This window comes from Martes martes (genome assembly GCF_963455335.1).
Source record: "Martes martes genome assembly, chromosome: 11".
In the NCBI taxonomy this organism is placed as follows: Eukaryota; Metazoa; Chordata; class Mammalia; order Carnivora; family Mustelidae; genus Martes; species Martes martes.
In genome coordinates, this window is record NC_137899.1 from 55,358,047 (window position 1) to 55,377,224 (window position 19,178).

The 19,178-nt window shown below is 43.1% G+C and overlaps 1 protein-coding gene across 3 annotated transcripts in view; it reads right to left on the reverse strand.

The window, feature by feature from the left end:
- Positions 1 to 19,178, reverse strand: part of CDCA7L (cell division cycle associated 7 like) — a 46,730-nt gene that overhangs the window by 13,299 nt on the left and 14,253 nt on the right. For all 3 annotated transcript variants that reach the window (XM_080818901.1, XM_080818903.1, XM_080818902.1), the window contains exon 2: positions 2,416 to 2,556. In XM_080818901.1, coding sequence (XP_080675027.1) covers positions 2,416 to 2,556 — 141 coding nt within the window. The remainder of the gene's footprint in view (positions 1 to 2,415; positions 2,557 to 19,178) is intronic.

The following is a 19,178-nucleotide window of genomic DNA, read 5'->3' on the forward strand; positions in this document are numbered from 1 at the left end:
CCAAAGCAGCTGCTTTGGCTTTTTTGTTTTAAATTTCCATATTTGAATCTAGTTGACCCAGAGTGTTAATTAGTTTCCAGTGTACAACACAGTGTTCCACCTTCTTTGTACCTTATGCTGTGCTCACTTGTGTAGCTCCCATCTGTCACCATACACCTCTGTTACAGTATCATTGACTAGAGTCTCTGTGTTGTGCCTTTTCCGCCCCATGACTTATTCGCTATGTCACTGGAGGCCTGTACCTCCCACTCCCCTTTCCCATCCTGCCCATCTCCCTACCCGCTCCCTGCTGGAAACCAACAGTTTGTTCTCTGAATTTATAGGTCTTATTCTGCTTTTTATTTTTGAGATTCCACATGAGTGAAGTCATATGGTATTTGTCCTCCTCAGTGTGACTTAGTTCACGTAGCATAATACCCTCTAGACCCATCCATGCTGCCGCAAATGGCAAAAGCCTCATCCTTTTTACGGCTGTATAATATTCCATTGTACACATACTCAGCATCTTCCTTATCCATTCTTCCATTGACAGACACTTAGGTTGCTCCCCTATCTAATCATCAGGAAAACGCTAATCAAAACCACACTGAGGTATCACCTCACACCTGTCAGAATGGTTAAAATCAAAAAAACAAGAAGTAAGTGTTGAAGATGTGGAGAAAAAGGATTTACTCGTGCAGCACTGGCGGGAATGTCAATTGGTGTAGCTACGATGGAAAACAGTACGGAGATTCCTCAAAAAACTAAAAATAGAGCTACCCTATGATCCAGTAATTTCACTACTGGGTATACACCCCCCCCCAAAAAAAACACCCCAAACACTACTTTAACAGCCCTGTGTTTATTGCAGCATTATTTACATTATTTACAATCGCGAAGGTAGGGACGCTGCGTTGTTTCGTAATGTTCACCGCAATGCTGGGCTCCAGGCCCAGCTCTTCGTGCCTATCCTGCGCTGCTCGGAACGGCCCTCACGGTGGACCCCAGGGCGCCACTCTCCCTCACTGCCTTGCCACGCTCAAACAGCTTCTCAATAAGGCAAGGAGCATGACCAGAGCTCAGTTTCGCCACTGAGGTAAGGGTTAGGAGGACCAGGGGAACTGAGGAAGGGAGAGAAGGGAAGGGATGGAGGCGAGAAACATGGCAGAAGGGTCACAGGTGCCCGCAAGGGAGTTGGCAGATGGGAGAGGAGGGGGAGGGGTCACGAATACCAAAGATGGAGATAAAAATGAGGAAGACAAACGGACAACCAGGGGAAGGCAAACGATGAGTTTGAGACCTCCCCTGATCAAGACTGGTCCGACTGGCAGTTAGATTATGTGTGGGGCCTGAGAGGGAAGTCAAGCCATCGAGAACGTGCAGGTAATGGCTGAAAGCAGGCCAGTCCCTAGATCAGTAAGAGAAAAGGTCTGAAGACAAAATCTTGAACCACATCCACAAACGGGGACTAGAGACAAAAGAGAGGACTGTGAAGTATGAAACACGTAAGAAAGAGGAAGAGACCAAACGGAGAAGCAGCAGGTGGCGAGTGGGTCAAATGAGACAGCACGTCAAGTGCGGAGGACAGAGACGGGGGAGGCCCCTGAACACGGGCAAGACCAGCTCCCACAGAGGCCAGAACACGCACAGGCAGCCTGGCCAGCAAGCAGGCACCTCCCTATACAATTAATTGCCTCTCCTCCTGCACCTGCCCAAAGCCAGGTGGGCTTAATTTACAGCCTTGTAAGAGAAGCCAAGGTCAAGGGAGAATGAAGAATTTTGAGAGACACAATGACAGCAAAGAAAAGGCCACCAAAGGCTGATGATTCTGACTGGCCATGCTCCCGCTGAGGCACAAGAGAAACCTCCAGGAAACTAACCCTCAGAGAAATGTCTCTGGTGTTTGCCAGAGAGCCAAGTAATCCAAGAAAGAGTAACGCCCTCCCCGGCAATTCCAAGAGTGAGGTTCCGAGAGAATCACGCTCCAGGAGCCCAGGGACTGGCTCAGGGTAACCGCGCGGTCCCCCTCAGGACTGCGGTGTGGACTGGCGCTCTGGGGGCCCAGCCTCCCCTGCCGGCCGGCCCGGAACACTCTGAGTGCAGCCTCCACACAGGCTGCAACCCTGAGGTTGCAAAGAAAATGCATCTGATCATGTCAGGCCCCCTTTAAAAAAAAATACACACACACACACACACACACACACACACACACACACACACACACACGTATGTGTCATGCACAGAAAGGGCTTGAACAGTAAAATGATCTAGGTGCTCTCACTGGTTCTTGAAACATAAAGGCAAAACACTTATAAAACAAATCCTCGACAGTTAACCACGATCACCAATCTCAGACCAAATTAAAATAAAAGAATATCGGAACCAAGACCCAGGCTTCCCGAAGACCAGGCCTTCCATGAAAGGAACCACCTGTACCTGTTTCCCTGGCTCCAGTGAGTCGAAACTATCACAGCTCTCCTCTGATGAGAGGGTTTCCATGGGAACATCATCCCGGAAACCGACAAACTCTTCATCATCACTGGGGGCGTTAAAGATGTCAGCCACTTCTTTAGGGACCTGTTTCGGATTCAAAAAAGAAGAAGAATCAAACCAGGGACTGTTATCTTCACTTAAATTTTCTAGAGAGCAGGAGGAATTAGCATCTCCTAGCTCCATTGATCTGCCCAGTAACCCCGGAGCAGAATGTGTTTCAGCAGATTCCTCAGGCAACAAAAGAAGGTGGGGTAGGGAAGGCGACGAGTGTTCTCAAACCCCAGAGATGTATCCTATCTTACAGACAATGTCAAGGCCAGACCTAACACAAGCCATGTCTGATCTCTTCACAAAAAATAAACAGTCATCGGGTTTTGAGAAACCAACAATCTATTTTTCTCCTACAGTGGATTTGCCTTTAAATTGTCATCTATGTCAACATAAGATATTACTAAGCTTTTTTTTTTTTTTCATTTCCACCTGTAGCTCTTTAATTTTTCTGCTCTTCATCATCTGCTGATTCAGACATGGAAATCCATACAGCGAAATAAGTATCTTTTTGCTCCTTGTCTCTATTCTCAATCAAGTAGTTTCAGAATTCCAAGAGAATATAAACGCTATTATAGGCAAATATTCCAAGAATGTTGTTAGCACACATCATCTAACAACTGTGTATCTGTTCAGAGTTCATTTTCATATGCTGACTACCCGCTTGTTCCCAACTCTTTATTTTGAAAAAGTTCGAACCCAGAGTAAGGTGAAGGAATGGTACACCCATCTCTATATTCTTCACAGGAGTCCCCACATGTCACCATGTTTGTTTTCTTTCAACAAAGATTAAGTGGAACCACAAGCATTTGCTAGTATTTCACAGTTTGTGACCTAGAGAAACAGCCAGTTAGTATGAGCCAAGTTAATCCATGTATATATTTTTTTTAATGTTTTATTTATTTGAGAGAGAGAATGAATGCACACAAGCAAGGGGAAAGGGCAAACAGGAGAGGAAGAAGCCAACTCCCCATGGAGCAGGGAGCCCCACGTGGGGCTCCATCCCAGAACCCTGAGATTATGACCTGAGCTGAAGGCAGCCGCTTAACCAACTGAGCCACCCAGGCACAACCTGTGTATATTTAAAGTGCAGACATCACACTAATTCACTCTAAAATACTTTAGCACCCTTCTCCTAAGAATAAAAACATTCCCCAATAGAGCCACAAAACTATAATCATACCTAAAAGAATTAACATTAATTCAATAATATCATTTACTACAAGTTCTTATTTAAATATCTGCAACTGTCCCCAAGATGTCAAGATCGATCATGCATTGTATTTTTTTATGACAATATTTTTTGTTGCTTTTCATGACACTGACATCATTTGAATAGCCCAAGACAACAGCCTTATCGAATGTCATACGTTCTGAGCTTATCTGATTGGTTCCAGATACATTTAAGTAAAATATTACTGGCAATAATTCTATACAAATGACACGCAGTTCTCAATGCAATGCATAAAGAGACACAAAATATTAGATTATCTCCTATTAATTAGTGCTAACATAATTATGTAATTTTCAAACCAAACCCTACGTAGGCAGGACAACACAATGAACACACACATGGACCCCAAAGCAGTTCTGTGCCCATGGCTAATCTTCTCCCATCTGTAGCCCTACCCAACTGCCCTCCTTCCCAATTATTTTGAGGAAAATGAAGATACAGTATCATTTCACCGTGTATCACCAGCAAATACATAGTCTGTGTTCACAGTTCTGTTAACTTATATTTTTTAACTCATTTGTATCATGATCTGAATAAGCTCGTACAACGGTCAATAGCTCTATAAATTCTCATGTGTCCCTTTTTTTCCCTTTGGCAACTTATTTTTGAAGAAACTGGGTCATCTGTGGAGTTTGCCAAAAGTCTGGAAGTTTGTGTTTGGGGTTTGTGTCTATTTGTTGCAGCTGCAAGATGGTATTTAATAAACTCCTATGTCCCCACGGATTTCCTATGACTTGGTAGTTGAAGTTACAGGATCAGTCAGATTCAAGTTTCCTTCTTTCTGACAAAATGATGACTACTTCATAGGTAGTACCACATTCTTCACTTAGAGAGCACATAATGGGGTGCCTGGGTGGCTCAGTGGGTTAAGCCTCTACCTTCGGCTCAGGTCATGATCTCAGGGCCCTGGGATCAAGCCCTGGCATCAGGCTCTCTGCTCAGCGGGAGCCTGCTTCCCTCCCTCTCTCTGCCTACTTGTGATCTCTGTCAAGTAAATAAAATCTTCAAAAAAGAAAAAGAGAAAGCACATAATGTCTGGATATCTCTGGTTTTTAGGGTGATGCTCTCTAATCAACATGTTAAGATGGGATGTGCCCTATTTCTCCTTAGCAAAAATACCTTTTCCTCTCTGTATTTAGCATGAAGTAAGGAGGGTGATGTTTGACATTCTGTGACTATCCGTCCCCCGATTGGTAACAATTCACTCAGTGGTTTCAGCATCCATTGACAGCTCTTACTGAATCAATTACTACACATGAGAGATTCCAAAATGGTCATTTTCACATTCTATTCGTTCTTCACGGATTAGCTGGCGGTTCTTCTATAATACAATACACACTCTCTCTCTTGCTATCCCCCTCCCTCTCTCTGCTTCTCTTGCTCCCATGTAGATTCATGGTAATTTTTTTTTTTAATTCAATGTGCTATATAATCCATTACTGTCACCATTCTTTCTGATGCTTAAATTATCCTAAATTTGGCCAATGGGAGCTCCTTCAAGCCAATTGCTATGTCCTTCTGAAATAACCCTAATAGTCTTTGCATACCTCTTTGCTTTCTGGCACAAGTGTACCAAGCTAGCCTTATACTTCACCTGCCCCAGACCCTGGATCACCCATTTTCCCAAAATGCACAGGCATTGAGAAATCAGAGGTGAGGACTTGGTACGCTCCTTGCTAGTTAAGTATCATCGCTTCTAAGCTCTGACTGGACAGGGTAATGATATTTTAAATGTCTTAAGTCACATATTCACAGCGACACCTTGAATTCAAATCCAAAATAACAGGATTCTTCCTCACCTCCCTCAATCCCAGATTATTTCCCTTTTCCCACAATGAAAGCTCCAACTCTCAGTATTTCGCATACACTTACCCCACTTACCCATTTGCTTTACCTATAAGACAGACAAAACAGTTTCAAACTTTACTATCAACACCACTACCAACAATAACCATCAATGACAATCAAGTTTAAGATTCTTTCATAGTTCTTTATTTTTTTTTTAAGATTTTATTTATTTATTTGGCAGACATATTACAAGTAGGCAGGGAGGCAGGCAGGCAGAGAGAGACGAGGAAGCAGGCTCCCCGCTGAGCAGAGAGCCTGATGCGGGGCTCGATCCCAGGACCCTGGGATCATGACCTGAGCTGAAGGCAGAGGCTTTAACCCACTGAGCCACCCAGGTGCCCCTCTTTCATAGTTCTTATCAAACTCAACACCCAAAGAACAAATAATCCAATCAAGAAATGGGCAGAAGACACCAACAGACATTTCAGCAAAGAAGACATCCAGGTGGCCAAGAGACACATGAAAAAGTGCTCCACATCACTCAGCATCAGGGAAAAACAAATCAAAACCACAGTGAAATACCACCTCACACCAGTCAGAATGACTAAAATTAACCCGTCAGGAAACGACACATGTTGGCGAGGATGCAGAGAAAGGGGAACCCTCCTACACTGTTGGTGGGAATGCAAACTGGTGTAGCCACTCAGGAAAACAGTATGGAGGTTCCTCAAAAAGTTCAAAATAGAGCTACCCTACAACCCAGCAATTGCACTACTGGGTATTTACCCTAAAGATACAAACGTAGTGATCCGAAGGGGCACATGCACCCCAATGTTTATAGAAGCCATGCCCACAACAGCCAAACTATGGAAAGAACCTAGGTGTCTGTAAGAGACTCTTAATCTCATGAAACAAACAGGGTTGCTGGGGGGTGGGGGGTAGGGATAGAGGTGCTGAGTTATGGACACTGGGTAGGGCATGTGCTATGGTGAGTGCTGTGAATTGTGTAACCCTGATGATTCACAGACCTGTACCCCTGGGGCAAATAATATATGTTAATTAAAAAACAAACAGTGGCAGAAAGCACCAAAACACATGAATGCACACTTTTCCTTGTACATTCATGCACATAAAGGCACAAAAGACGTCTGTGCCCAACTGTTAACAGAAATCACCTCCACAAAAGGAATTAAAGAGGACTCAATGGCGGGGGGGAGGGGCTCTTTGTAGTTCTTTCTATCCTTGGGATATAGTCCCATTATTTCCTAGATGTTTGCCCTGAGATAACCTGACAATCACTTTCCGGGGATATAAAGGTACTTCATCTATACTTCCCATTTCGTCATGTGAATATTAAAGAGGTGCCCTCAAGGGATGAGATTTTAATAATTTTTACTGCTACGAGATTTTTTTTTTAAAGATTTTATTTATTTATTTGACAGAGATCACAAGTAGGCAGAGAGGCAGGCAGAGAGTGAGGAGGAAGCAGGCTCCCTGCTGAGCAGAGAGCCTGATGCGGGACTTGATCCCAGGACTCCGGGATCATGACCTGAGCCGAAGGCAGAGGCTTTAACCCACTGAGCCACCCAGGTTCCCGACATTTTTTTTTTTTTTTTTTTAAGAGAGAGGAAGACGAGGGGCAGGGGAAGTGGGAGAGAGAGAATTGTAAGCAGGCTCAGTCTCACGACCCTGAGATCATGACCTGAGCCAAAATGAAGAGCTGGACGCTGAACTGAGCCACCCACACGCCTCGACTGCAATAAGACATTTTTACGTGAAACTGCCACCTAGAATTATTACAACAATAATTCTGTCCTCGTGGAACCCTCAGGGGTCGCCAGACCACACCGTGTCGCACGAGCACACAGAGAAGTACATTCCAAAGTTACTTCAAGTCCTTGAATTTTTTTCTGTGCATTGAATTAATTTAACAGTTAGGTTCATTGAAGAAATGATTATTCTCTAATCTTATTTTTGTCGTGATTTTAATCTTGTTCAAAAAATGATGAGGAGGTCAATGGTTCAACTGAAGGAAGTTTCACATTCGGTATACAGAGAACACAAATCCAGAAGTTGAATATGCCAAATTTAATGGTGTCAGAGGATTAACACACATGCTTTCCCACCATCTAATGAAGTCACCTCTTGGGACAAAGGGTCAGACACAGAAGTAAAGTTCCAGTAACAGTAAGGAAAAACGAACAAACAAAACAAAACAAAACAAAACCCTGCCCCATTTATGCTGAGAAGCTCCTAATGAAGCCTTAAATGGTTTAAACTTTTCATAAGGAAGTCAATTTACAGTATTTCACAACCCTTATCTTTTCAAAGATACTTTTCTAGTTGTTTCATCATGAAACCAACACACCAAAATAATACTCGTAACAAGAGAAACATAGATAGTCCTTGTCTAAGGGTGTGTTCCAGTGTATGTGACAGCGCTGGAGTCCCAACCCCGCAGTGGCAGCGAGAGACACGGGCCCAGATTGGTTTCTGTCATCTTCTTCTCGACTTACCACCATTCTATGAATCAGAAAGCTCCGCTGGCCCAGAAGCTTGCCTTAACCTAAAAAGGTTAAAGGAGGATGAGCACACCCTGTCATGATTTAATGAGGCACCTGGAAGGACGGAGAGATTGGCACCATGAAGAAACTGCATCCAGTGGCAAATACATCAGCCTGGGTACAGCTGCAGCAGGCCTGTCCTCACCCCCGTACCCCCCGACAAGTCATCCAGGACTTCTGTATCTGCTCCGGAGTCTGCGCCACAGGTACCAAGGCCAGGGGCGGGGCGGGGGAGGGGTGGTTGGCTGTGATTACCAATGAGAACAAAAGAAAGGAACACACTCTGGAAAAAAACAAAAACCAGTATGCATTCTCGGGGCACACAGGGCTCTGTTTCTTGCTAACTTCACAAGGCATTAAGTGAAGAGTTTCAGGCACAAGCCCCAAGATTCAGAAAAATCTCCATAAGGTATTCAAGGGTCTTCAATGCAAGACACTGTTCAACAGAGCTGACAAATCAAGATTTCTACACAACGCATCTGCTAAAAGATTCATGGGGGCACCCTCCTAACGCATGAGCAGTTCAGAACATGACAATACATTAGGCCCCAGGAGTTGGCATTTCCCTGTGCAGATCACCGGGGATCCACTGGGCAACTCCCTTCTGAAAGTGCAAAGACTGTTTAATGAATCATAATTTTTTCAAGTACACACATTTATTCTATTCCTTTCACATACACTTGCTAGATCTGTCTACTCTATCCTTGTCCACTCACTAAGAGTCAAGGGAGGACCAGGAGCCAAATCTCCTCCAAGGACACAGGAAAGAGGATGGAGTCCCCAGCATCTAACATGGGGCCTGGCCTAAAGCAGGTTCTCAATAATCCAGGCTGAAGGTATCGACACGCATCTGCCCTTGTTGTCTGTTTCCTAGGGAAGGTGTGCAGGGGGAAGAGGGGCACGTTATACCATCCCTGTACAGGAGGGATGGCCCATACCAGAACATCCATGAACAAAGCAGTCCCAAAAAGCTCCTCCTTCGCAAAGGACCACAGATCACCTGCAGGCCCTAAACACAACCTCAGAGCTCATCTCGGGAGCAGAGATGGAAGCTCAGCAGTTCTGAGAGCTAAACAGGAAGACGGAAAGGCAGCAGCTCAGGGTAAGCCACCACGGGCCGGGGCGCACTGGTGAGCTCAAGACAAAGGTTCAGAAGTGGCGGCCACTCTCCAGCGCAGTAGATCATGACCATGCAGAAATGGCGATCCCGTGGGCTCCCCCTTCAGCCCCCTCCTCCCCCGAGAAGCCACATGTCTTACTGAGACAACTTCCAGTCCTAGAACGTCGGCTTCACCCCCTGCTGGACCTCACACTCGTCCAGCAACAGTGCACAGCAGCAGTCCTGGGGCCACGCAGAACCCAGAGGACGTTTTAAATGCCAGATTTCAAATATTACCAACAGTCTATCTGCTAGTGTCCGGTACGAACAGCAGTAGACACTGGAGTGCTAAGAAAACTAAGTAAAAAGAAGAACTTCACATTAAAAGGAGCGCAGCCACCCTGTCTTTCTCTACAACAAGGCAGCTGAGCAGTTTGGCAATGGTGTAGACCCCATGGACAAAGAGAGGCAGAACCTGGTGGAGACCCTGATGGACAAGACCCTCACCCTGAGGTTGAGCCCAGGGACACCAGGGAGAATGTCAAAGCCAAGACCAAGGTCAAGGAGGGCCTTCCGCCTGGCCAGCAGCATCTGATTTCTGTAGGCGAACAGCTGGAAGGTGTCCACAATGTCCAGAAAGAGCCCCCCCCAACACTTGGCACTGTGCCTGCAGGGTGGTGACGGTCCGCCGCCAAGTGCCCTGCTCACCTGCACCCCTGCACAGCCAGCGGCTGCAGGAAGTGCACAACCCCAACAACTGCGCCCCAAGAAGGTCACATAAGGCCATGCCCCAGGCTCTGCCTTTGCCCCACGGCCCTGGCACCTCAATCAAGTTTCCCTTCCACGGACTGGAGCAGAAAAATCAATTCATTAATTAAAAAATGGCCCTTCTGTTGTTCACAGAAGCACTATATTCAACAGACACAAAGGGGAAGCAACCCACGTGTCCATCCATGGAAGAACGGACGGACAAAATTCATAGACACGTATGATGAAGGATTACTCAGTCTTAGGAAGCAAATTCTAAAAATATCGAATCCTTCAACTAATATGTCAGAGGTCAATTACACCGCCACAAGATGTAAAACAAACAGATAAACAAAAGAACCGGTGTGAAACAGTCTGTCAGCGGGAGAGCCTGAGGTTCTACAGCTGTAGCAAGCTCCCCGGTGAGACGCTGACACTCGTCTGCAGAACATACGCTCACAAAGAGTAGAGGTGTAGGCCCACTTTCTGCTCCTGTCCTGTGCGGTGTGACCTTTCCTGATTGACGCCAGCTCTCCAAGGGCTTATCTGAACCTCGTAAATGGACACTTAACTCTCAGAGCAGACTCTCGAGCTCTCTGACATCTTACCCCCCATACTAGGCCCTCAAGCACCAAGAAGAGTCTTATGTACTTAGAGGTACTTAATCAACATCTGATTAATTGATGAGCAGTGTTAACTAATTCAAAAAGAAAAGGAAGGAAATCCCGTCACACGCTATAACATGAATGAAACTTGAGGGCGTTATGCTAGTGAAGTAAGCCAGTCACAAAAAGACAAATATTTTGATTCCACTCACAGGAGAAACCTCATGGGACCAGTCCAAGTCACAAATACAGGAAGTAAAGGGGAGGCTGCCAGGGTGGGGGAGGGGAGCGGTTGTTTCATGGGTACAGGGTTTCAGTTTTATAAAATGAAAACCTTCTGGAGATTACTTGCCCAACAATTTAAATGTGTTTAACGCTACTTAAAAATTATTAAAAGAATAAATTTCATGTTATGTATACCTTACCACATTTTTTTAAAATTCAGCAATAAAACACCAACTTTGGAAGACAATCTAAAAGCGCACAGAAAACCTTCCTTTTTAAAAAAATTTTTATTTAAATTCAAGCTAGTTAACATATGGTGTACTATTAAGTTTTAGGGGTAGAATTCAGTGATTCATCAGTTATATATATCACTCAGTGCTCATGACATCAGTGCCCTCCTTAATGCCCAATTACCCCACCCCCCCACCCACCCCCCTCCAGCAGCCCTTAGTTTGCTCCCTATAGTTAAGCATCTCTTATGGTTTGCCTCCCTGTTTTTGTCTTATTTTTTCTTCCCTTCCCCTATGTTCATCTGTTTTGTTTCTTAAATTCCACACATGATGGAAATCATAGGGTTTTTGTTTTCTGACTTATTCCATGCTTAGCAAAATACCCTCTAGTTCCACCCACAGCAATGCCAACGGTAAGATTTCATTTTTTTTTTTTTTAAGATTTTATTTATTTACTTGACAGAGAGAGAGATCACAAGTAGGCAGAGAGTCAGGCAGAGAGAGAGAGGGAAGCAGGCTCTCTGCTCAGCAGGGATGCTGAGGCAGATGCGGGGCTCAATCCCAGGACCCTGAGATCATGACCTGAGCCGAAGGCAGCGGCTTAATCCACTGAGCCACCCAGGCACCCCAGATTTCATTCTTTTTGATAGTTGAGTAACAGTCCACTGTTTGTGTGTGTGTGTGTGTGTGTGTGTGCGTGTGTGTGTACAGAGAGAGAATATATGAATACATATATATGTTGAATAATATTCCACTGTGTGTGTGTCTATGTGTGCATACACATATGTGTATGTGTGTATATACATATGTGTATGTGTGTATATTTACATATATACACACACATACATTACCTCTTCCTTATCCATCCACCTGTCAATAGACATCTGGACTCTTAGCATATTTTGGCTACTGTGGACACTGCTGCTATACACAAGTGGGATTTACTCCTGGGCTGCCAAGGTGGTTTAACATCCACAAATCAATGTGATTCACCACGTTAATAAAAGAAAGTACAAGAACCATATGATCCTCTTAATAGACCCAAAAAAATGCATTTGACAAAATACAGCATCCTTTCTTGATAAAAACACTGCACAGTGTAGGGATAGAGGGAACACACCTCAACATCATAAAGGCCATATACAAGATATCATTCTCAACAGGGGGAAAAACTGAGAGCTCTTCCCCTAAGGTCAGGAACATGGCAGGGATGTCCACTATCACCACTGCTGTTCAACACAGTTCTAGAAGTCCTAGCCTCAGCAATCACACAACGAAAAGAAATAAAAGGCATCCAAACTGGCAAAAAAGAAGTCAAACTTTCACTCTTCACAGACAACATGATACTCTTTGTGGAAAACCCAAAAGATTCCACCCCAAAATTGCTAGAACTCACACAGGAATTCAGCAAAGTGGCAGGATAAAAAGTCAATGCACAGAAGTCTGTTGCGTTTGTACACACTAACAAAGAAAATATTCCCTCCTTAAATGAATGCAATCTTTTCTCAAACTCCCAGAGCATGTCTAGACCTCCATCCCACTTCTACCCGAGGGGTATGTGGTTTAAGAACCCAACGCTTCACCCTAAGGCAGGTTCAGAAACATCACCCCCCACCTCAAGTCCAGGCTTCAGCCTTCATGCCTGGCAGCACCACACCCTGAACCCAGGAACCTGCACTCCGAAGCCCAGAAATTAACTGCAAGTCTGGGAGACAGAGCTGTCTGCACAACCTTACTTGGTTTAAAATCCAGCTCTGTTCTCTCCCAACTAAGCTCCACTAATAAATATCAATCCTGCCCAACTGCTGCTTGCTTTGTAGTTAGTCAGTGCCCTCCTAGCATTTCTTGAAGAACACTAAGCCATGCTCTGGAGCTCTCCATATCACTTTAACGACCTCAACCTAACCCTTATTGAAATTCAATTAAAAAAAACAACTAATAAGCCATAAAAAGCCTCAAACCGCCAGCTGCTTTTCAATCAAATATACACTCTTGCAAACAAATGAGCGTATCATATCGTTAATCTAAAACTCTGTATTTTTAAAATTAAGTATAATTTTTTAATTAAGGCTTTTCTGTATCTCAATGATCTACAAATGTATTCCTAGACTGAGAAATACCACCTCCCAGCTGGAAGGCACATATTTATCAGCTACTAGTTTTTGAAGGAAAGCAACAGATTCTTCTTAAAGGCCAATTGATTCCAGAGCTGATTTTCATAAAGCTTCAGGAAATGTTTCTTATTCCAGCAACACTGTGTATGTTTCACCTGGAAACAAGTTCCATTTGTAGCCCTAAGGAACTGCACAAAAGAAATCTGTGCACACTATTGCATTTTCCTTAGTGTTTTGAAAGCAATTTTGATAGCAAGGAAAGCAGAATTTGCAGGGTGTACTATCTTGCATCTGCAAAAGAACCTTTTACACAGTGGAAAGCATTCCTTTAACCCTCCACAGTGTTGTTTTGCATCATTTTCTATCACAAACACTGTCATTTCTTTAAATCTCTTACAGTTAAACTGGTAGATCCATAGGACACACCCATACCTTACACCATTTACAAAAACTAACTCAGAAGAGAGCAGACCTAAATGTAAAACCTAAAACTCTAAAACTTCTAGGAGAAAATCTTTGTGACCTTAGGTTCACAACACCAGAAGCAGAATACAGATTTTAAAAATTTATAAATTAGACAATCAAAATTTAAAAATTCTGCCCTTCAAAAAACACTTTAAATAGAATGATAAGAAAAAACAACAGACTGGGATAAAACACCCACAAACCATATACCTGATAAAGAACCTACACCCAAAATATATAAAGAACCTCAAAACTCCTTAAGAGAAGAACGCAGTTTAAACATGGGCAAAAGACGCAGGCAGACAATTTGCCAAAGACACAGGACTGGCAGATAAGCACATGAACAGAGGTCTGACATCCACAGCCCTTAGGGAAATGCAAATTTAAACTACAGTGAGATGCAACTATCTGCCTATCAGAATGGCTTAAGAAAACAGGACAATACCAAGTGCTGCCTGGCAAGGATCTAGAGCAACTGGCACTCCTAAACGGCTGGTGGAAACGCAAAATGGTAGGACCACACTAGAAAACAATTTGGGAGCTTCTCATCAGGTTAAACATACTCTTACCACATGATCCAGAATGAAATGAAAACTTAGGTTCACAAAAAAACACTGTCATTAGCAATTTTATCCCCAAACCCAGAAACGACCCAAATCAGCTAGGGAATGCATAAACAAAACATGGTTTATCCACACCACTGACTCCTGCCAGCAATAAAAAAGACTAAATTACTGACAGACACACTTACACGGATAAATCGCAAATGCATGAGGCCTAGTAAACAAAGGTTACACGTCATCTGATTCCACTTACGGGACACGTCAGAAAAGACAAAACTAGAGAGAGAGAACACATGTCAATGGTTGCCTGACACTAGAGGTCAGAGGGAATTTTGGAACAGTGATAAAATCAACTGTGATAGTGATTACACAAAAAGCTCATAGGACTGAACACTAAAAAGGATGACTTCTACCATATGTAAATTAAGCCTTAGTCAAAAAGAAGAAAATGATGTAGAAACAGTGGAACACACAGATTGCCTAGAAATGGATCCTAGTACATATCATGAAAATCTGATAGGAAAAACACCGCAAATCAACGGGAAAGAGACGTCGGTAAGTCAATAAAGGATGCCGGCAAAAGTGCCTATTTGAGGTGAACTCAAGAGTCCATTTTTCTTCTCTCCTGATACTATCTACGAATCAGAAGAGAATCAGAAGATGAAAGAGTTCAAAGGTAAACAAACCACAGAACAGATTATAATTGATGTGAATATACAGCTGGTCCCGGCATGAGGAAGACCTTAAGCACCAACATAAAGGAGATCAGAATGGAAAACAGTAGGATCACGGACCGCTTACCAGTTCTAAACACCTTAAAAGAAGACAAATTTAGGAAAAAAAGAAAAAAACTTGGCAGAAAAGATCTGCCACAAATAGGCAAATTATTGGTACTGAAAAGCTCTTGCAAAACGAAGTATTCCAAGTCACACAGATAAAATAGGTAAAACAAAGAAAAGTCACTAAAAAGGGAACACAGAAAAGGCTTAAAACGTATTTTAAGTCTTCAGTCTACCTAAGTAATGAAAGCCAGATAAGTTAAGACAAGGTTGCTTCTCCGCTAGCAGCTTAGCTATCCATTACGGGCACGCTCAGCAATCGCGGCATGTGACAAGACAGGCACCCTGATACAGAACTGGGGAGCAGACAAGTGGGCCTGAGGTCTCAAAACACCAATGTGGTCATGTACATCTAAAGCAGGGGAGTTACTTTTTTAGAAGTATATGCAGTGAGATTTGAAAACCTCCAGAAAATATGGTTCAACTCAGAATGATGGAGCATATGAGCTTTTATTTATAGCTAAGAGGATCCAGGGTCCAGGAGGACCAGAGTACGACGAGATCTCCTCCATCAGCTGGAGCACCGCCTCTCAAAAGGGAGCAAACCTGAGCCTACTTACTCAAGGGCATGCAGCTTGTTCATACCTCTACAAACGACATTCAGGCAAATGCTATTTTTCAATAAAATAACTACCCACTAATTAGCATTTGTGTTTAAATTCAATCAAAAAGCTTAAACTTTTTGGCCAAGAAGCATGAGCAACAAAAAAACTGATTAAACTGGACCTCATCAAAACTGAAAACAGGGGCGCCTGGGTGGCTCAGTGGGTTAAGCCTCTGCCTTCGGCCCAGGTCATGATCTCAGGGTCCTGGGATCGAGCCCCGCATCGGGCTCTCTGCTCAGCAGGGAGCCTGCTTCCCCCTCTCTCTCTGCCTGCCTCTCTGCCTACTTGTCATCTCTCTCTCTCTCAAATAAATTAAAAAAACAAAAAAAAAACCCACAAAAAAAAACTGAAAACATCTCTTCATCAAAGGACATTATCAAGAAAGTGAAAAGCAACCTATGGAATGGGAGAAAGAGCTGCAGGACACCTAAGTGATAAGGACCCAGCCCTCCGAATATATGAAGATCCCCTATGATGCAACAACAGACACCATCCAATCAAAAAATGCATGAAGATGGGATGCCTGGGTGGCTCAGTTGGTTGAGTGGCTGCCTTCGGCTCAGGTCATGATCCCGGCATCCTGGGACCGAGTCCCACATCGGGCTCCTTGTTTGGCGGGGAGCCTGCTTCTTCCTCTGCCTCTGCCTGCCACTCTGCCTGTGCTCATGCTCTCTGACAAATAAATAAATAAAATTCTTTAAAAAAAAATGCATGAAGAACTTGACACATATTTCTCCCCCCACTAAAAACTATATATACAAATGAACAATACAAGAGAAAATGTTCAACATCATCAGTCATTAGGGAAATGCAAATCAAAAATACAAAATAGCACTTCACATCCTCTAGAGTCCAAAAACCATAGGGAAGAAGTGGTGGAGAAGATGTAGTGAAGCCAGAACACTCATACATAGGTAGTGGGAATGTAATGGTTCAGCCACGATGGGAAACATTCTGATGATTCTTCAACAAGTCAAACACAGAAGTTCTTAAGTATGTAACTAAAAGAACTGCAAAAAAAGGTGTTGCAGATACATGTACATGCATGTTAACAGCAGGACTACTTATAACAGCCAAAAGGTCCATCACAAATGAGTGGATAAGAAATTGTAGTATATACGATATACAGCGGGCTGTTACTCAGCTCTTAAAAGTATGAAGTACTGATCCATGCTATAATGTAGATCAACCTGCAAAACATTATACTAATAAGCAAGCAGAGCCAGGCCCAAAAGTCCCATGAATTGTTCACTTTAAAATGGTTAATTTGGGGAGCCTGGGTGCCTGGGTGGCTCAGTCGGTTGAGCACCTGCCTCTGGCTCAGGTCATGATCCTGGGGTCCTGGGCTCAAACCCCACATCGGGCTCCCTGCTAATGGGGAGCCTGCTTCTCCCTCTGCCACTCCCCCTGCTTGTACTCTCTCTCACTCTCTCATTCTCTGTCAAATAAATAATCTTTTTAAAAAATAAATAAAAGGGTTAATTTTATGTTATGTGAATTTCACCTAAATTTTTTTAAAAACACCTAAACTCATTATAATAATTAAAAGACTTACTATCCTACTATTCAAATTGGCCTATAATTATGTAAAAGTAGGTAAGTAACTTACTAAACACTGCAAAACATATGCAGAATGCAGCTCCTTACAACACTCACCACAACATTGTATCCAATCGGGGACTGCCTGAAGGGACTGGTTCCTCTCTCACCTAACTCAGTCTCCTGCCAGGAAAAGCTCCAGCCATTGCTCATGAAAGCTGCAGGTGACTACAGACCTGCAAACGGTGAGATGAAGAGTTTATGCATGGAGAAATACAGCAGACCACCCAAAGCCCCAAGGAGAAGCTTGGGTAACACTCTGTGGGAAACCAAGGCATTCCAAAGCAGCTGTGTCCCATCAGGGAACTGTGCAACCCTCAGGCCAGGCCAGACACATGCTCAGCAAAGATCTGACAAGACTTTAAGTTTCCAGGCTCAGGGCATGCCCAGCTAATCAATGAATGACTTCCCTGGCACAGAGCCAGTCTGCAAAGATGAGAAGAGGTAGCTGTTTCCTCCAACACCCACTCTTCCACAGAAGATCAAAGACATACAAAGAAATAGAAAAAACTGGCCCACTCAAAGGAATAAAACAAACTGACAGAGAATGTGCCTGAGGTAGCACAGACTGTAGACTTACTAGACAGAGGACAACTGCCTTCAATATGCTCAAAGAACAAAAGGAAAACACAAGAAAATTAGGTAAATTGGGAAAAGGATACACAGTTAATCCTTAACACTGTGGGTTGGGGGCACTGACCACCCCTCCACATAGCTGAAAACCCACGTGTAACTTTTGACTCCCCAAAACTTAACTAATTAGCCTACTGTTGACTAGAAGCCTTACCAATAACACAAACAGTCCATTAACAGTTTGATATGTTGTATGTTTTATATGTTGTATTCTGACAACAAAGAGAGCTAGAGAAAGGAAAGTATTAAGAAAATCGTAAAGACAGCACATGTATAGTATTGGACTATAAAAAAAATATGTATGTATACTGGACCCACGCAGTTCCAATCTGTGTTATTCAGGGTAGACTGTATAAGCAAAATGATGTCAACAAGGAGAAATTATAAAAAGGAACAAGAATTCTAGAAGTGAAAAAATACAACAGCCAAATTGAAAATATCATGAGACAAGTTCAAAATCAAACTGAGGAGGCAGAACAAAGAATCAGAGAGGCTATTTGACAAAATAACGACCAGAAACTTCCCAAGTTTGATGGAAGACTTGAAGCTCAATAAACCCCAAGTAGTATAAACCCAAGAGACCCACAATGAGACTCATTTTAATCAAACCCATGAAAGACAAAGAAAAAGAGAATATTGAAATCAGCCCGGAAAAAAGCAACTCATCACACATAAGAACTCCTCTAAAGGATTATCAGCTGATTGCTCAGAAGAAACCTTGGAGGCCAGAAAGCAGTGGAATGATACATTTCAAGCACTGAAAGAAAAAATTGTCAACTGAGAACTCTATCTGGCAAAATTGTCCTTAGATATCACCAGATAAAAACCTGAGAGTTCATTAGCACCAGAAATGCCGAACAAGAAATCCTAAAGGGAGTTCTTCAAGAGGAAATGAAAGGTCACGAGAGTAACTCAAAGCCATATGAAACATAAAGTTTTGAAGTAAAATACAAATACTGGTAGTAATGTAAATTGACTTTTTTGTTTTCTCCAATTAAAAAATGCACCTATGATTCCACATTTTGTGGTGCACGATGCATAAAGATAGAATTGCTGACACTGATAACAAAAGGAGGGGAGAAGCTGTATACCAGTAGAGTTTTTGTATGCCACTGACAAACTGGTAGCATTCAAATCAGATTATTTCAATCGCAGAGTATTCTATGTAACCCCCATGCTAACCACAGAGGAAAAAAAATCTATAGATTACACAGAAAAGAAAATGAGGGCATCAAAACATGCCATTAATCAACAAAACACTAAGGAAATGGAGGAAATGTGGACCAAAAATACTAAGAATACAGAAAACAGAACTAAACAAAAATGTCAAAAGTCCTTCCCTACCAGT